This window comes from Pundamilia nyererei, unplaced genomic scaffold (genome assembly GCF_000239375.1).
Source record: "Pundamilia nyererei isolate P.nyererei 1_Seehausen unplaced genomic scaffold, PunNye1.0 scaffold00049, whole genome shotgun sequence".
In the NCBI taxonomy this organism is placed as follows: Eukaryota; Metazoa; Chordata; class Actinopteri; order Cichliformes; family Cichlidae; genus Pundamilia; species Pundamilia nyererei.
In genome coordinates, this window is record NW_005187450.1 from 1288971 (window position 1) to 1291156 (window position 2186).

General features: G+C 41.2%; 1 protein-coding gene across 1 annotated transcript in view; it reads left to right on the top strand.

Moving 5' to 3' along the window:
• The first annotated feature begins 629 nt into the window (after positions 1 to 629).
• The window catches only part of casz1 (castor zinc finger 1), a 72820-nt gene continuing 71263 nt past the window's right edge, over positions 630 to 2186 (top strand). Inside the window, exon 1 of the mRNA XM_005732927.2 lies at positions 630 to 1074. Coding sequence (XP_005732984.1) covers positions 1026 to 1074 — 49 coding nt within the window. The 5' untranslated portion in view covers positions 630 to 1025. The remainder of the gene's footprint in view (positions 1075 to 2186) is intronic.

A 2186-nucleotide genomic window follows, 5' to 3' on the forward strand; every position in this document is an offset into this window, starting at 1 on the left:
TGAGTGAGAGACAGAGAGAGAAGCAAAGAAAGTATACCATGCAGGGCTGAAATGGAGAGGATTGCTATATTGTGAGGGAGGGAAAGAGTTATTCGCTTTAAGCTAAATGGCTGGAAAATGTATTTTGTGAAATCTTTTTCTAAGCTTAACGCTTCTGTGATAGACATGAGGACAAGCATATTTACCAAATAGAAATGTGCCTGGCTTTATCCTGCCCTTTGACTATGTACACATCAAACATACAGTCTATGATTTAATAAGTGAGGACAAAATTGTGGAAATATTCTTCCACTTACTGTAGTTGTACTTTATATATAGAGCGCTAATTAAATATGTGTTTAAAAGCAGCTTTTACATGTAGTCACACTGCATTGGATTTAAATAATTAGCCTCAAAGTATAATATGTTTTAATAAACGTATACTCTTATTCTCTAGAAAGCCCTTTTTCTTTTTCTTTTTTTTTAAGTGTTGTGTGCCCCCCCCTTCGCTCATTTGAATAGAGGCAGTGGAGGCTCCACCCAAGAGAGTTGAAAGGCTAGAAGACCACAAAGATGGAAAGGCCAGCCCACTGAGGGAGGGAGAAAAAAAACTGCTCCGGTTCCTCTGCCATAATTTCCTATCAGCCTATTCAGACAACATCACCAACAGCTTTGTCTGTGTGTGTGTGTGTGTACGGGAGCAAAAGCAAGAGAGGGAGGCAGCGCACGAGAGGCAGAGAGAGAGCGCCACAGAGAGAGAGAGACAGAGCAGGGAAGGGGGAGGCTCCATATTCTTTCACCTAACCCCCCCATCACCGTCAAACCACAGGAAGGAGGGGCCAGACCCTAAGCTGCCAATCAAATCCGCTCGTGGCAGCCGGCATTATCTCAGCAACAAACTATTGACAGATTACATGTCAAGGAGTTTAGTGCTTGATTGAAGGAAGCCTCTTTTTTTTTTTTTTAAATCTAGTTACTTTTCCGCTGTATTCCCCCCCTCCAACAACCAACATTCGAATGACTTTCTAACAGAGTTGAGTAATATTATGAAAGTTACATGTCTGAGAGGATTTAACTTCGACTTCCCTGAATATGGTGAGTACTCTTCTTCTTTTCTGTCTTTGTCAGATGTGTTTTATTAGCTAACAGTTTAAGGTGTGCCTTTATCTCTGACTAAATATACAGAGAGGGGAAGTTGTTCATGATTAAACTATGTGCCAGCTCGTACGTATACCCAAGTGTTGCGACACCATTATTTATAGCTCTTTGACAGTGCCCAAAGGTGACTGCAGTATCAAATATGATTGCCTGTTTCCTCAGCACACGCTTCATGACACTGTGTTACATTCAGTACACATGTGAGGAAAGTTCACACAGCAAGTTTCATTTTCTCTTGACAGAGTACGTCTCTCTTCTAGAGAGCGGCACAACTCCCTGTCAGCCTGTTTTTGTTTCTTCTTCTCTTGCTTATTAGTTCTTTCTTTCAGCTATACTTTTTTTCTTTTTTGATAAGCCACAGTTTGAGCCTAGAAATAAAGATATTGGTTTGGCACACACGCAGGAGCTGGCAATGCCATTAGGGTAACCTGAATGGCCTAAGGGTTTGTTGCTAAGGGGACAAAGCAAACAAACTGTTGTGTTGCTTATGTTTTCCACATGTAAAGGGAACAGCAGCAGTGTTAACACCTTGCCAGGTACTTCTAAATAGTGTACATACAGTGCACAGGCTATTTTAATGCATTAAACGGATAAATTAAAAGCATTAGAGGTGAGGTAAAACTGTAACCAAACGATCCATTCGTTTGAGTGCTTTCATACGATGATTCTGATTCATTTCCCTTTCTATACACACACACACACACACACCTGTGAGGCAGGTTTTTTTATAAAAACCTGTAGCTGCCAGGTTAACATCAGTGATTCTGCGCGTACTTTTAGAAAGATAAACTTGTTGTGTTGTAACTGGATTATACGTGCAAGCGTCACTCTCCTCACCACTTATAAGACGGGGTTTTTTAGTGGGATTTAAAAGAAGTCACATTTTATGGTCACATTTAGTTCTTTCTGTTTTGCGCGTGCAGTGTGTTCTCGTGTGTTTTCCATTCGCTTGCACACCAAGTGGTGTCTTCCTTTCATTGTGTGTGTGTGTGTGTGTGTGTGTGTGTGTGTGTGTGTGTGTGTGTGTGTGTGTGTGTGTGTGTGTGTGT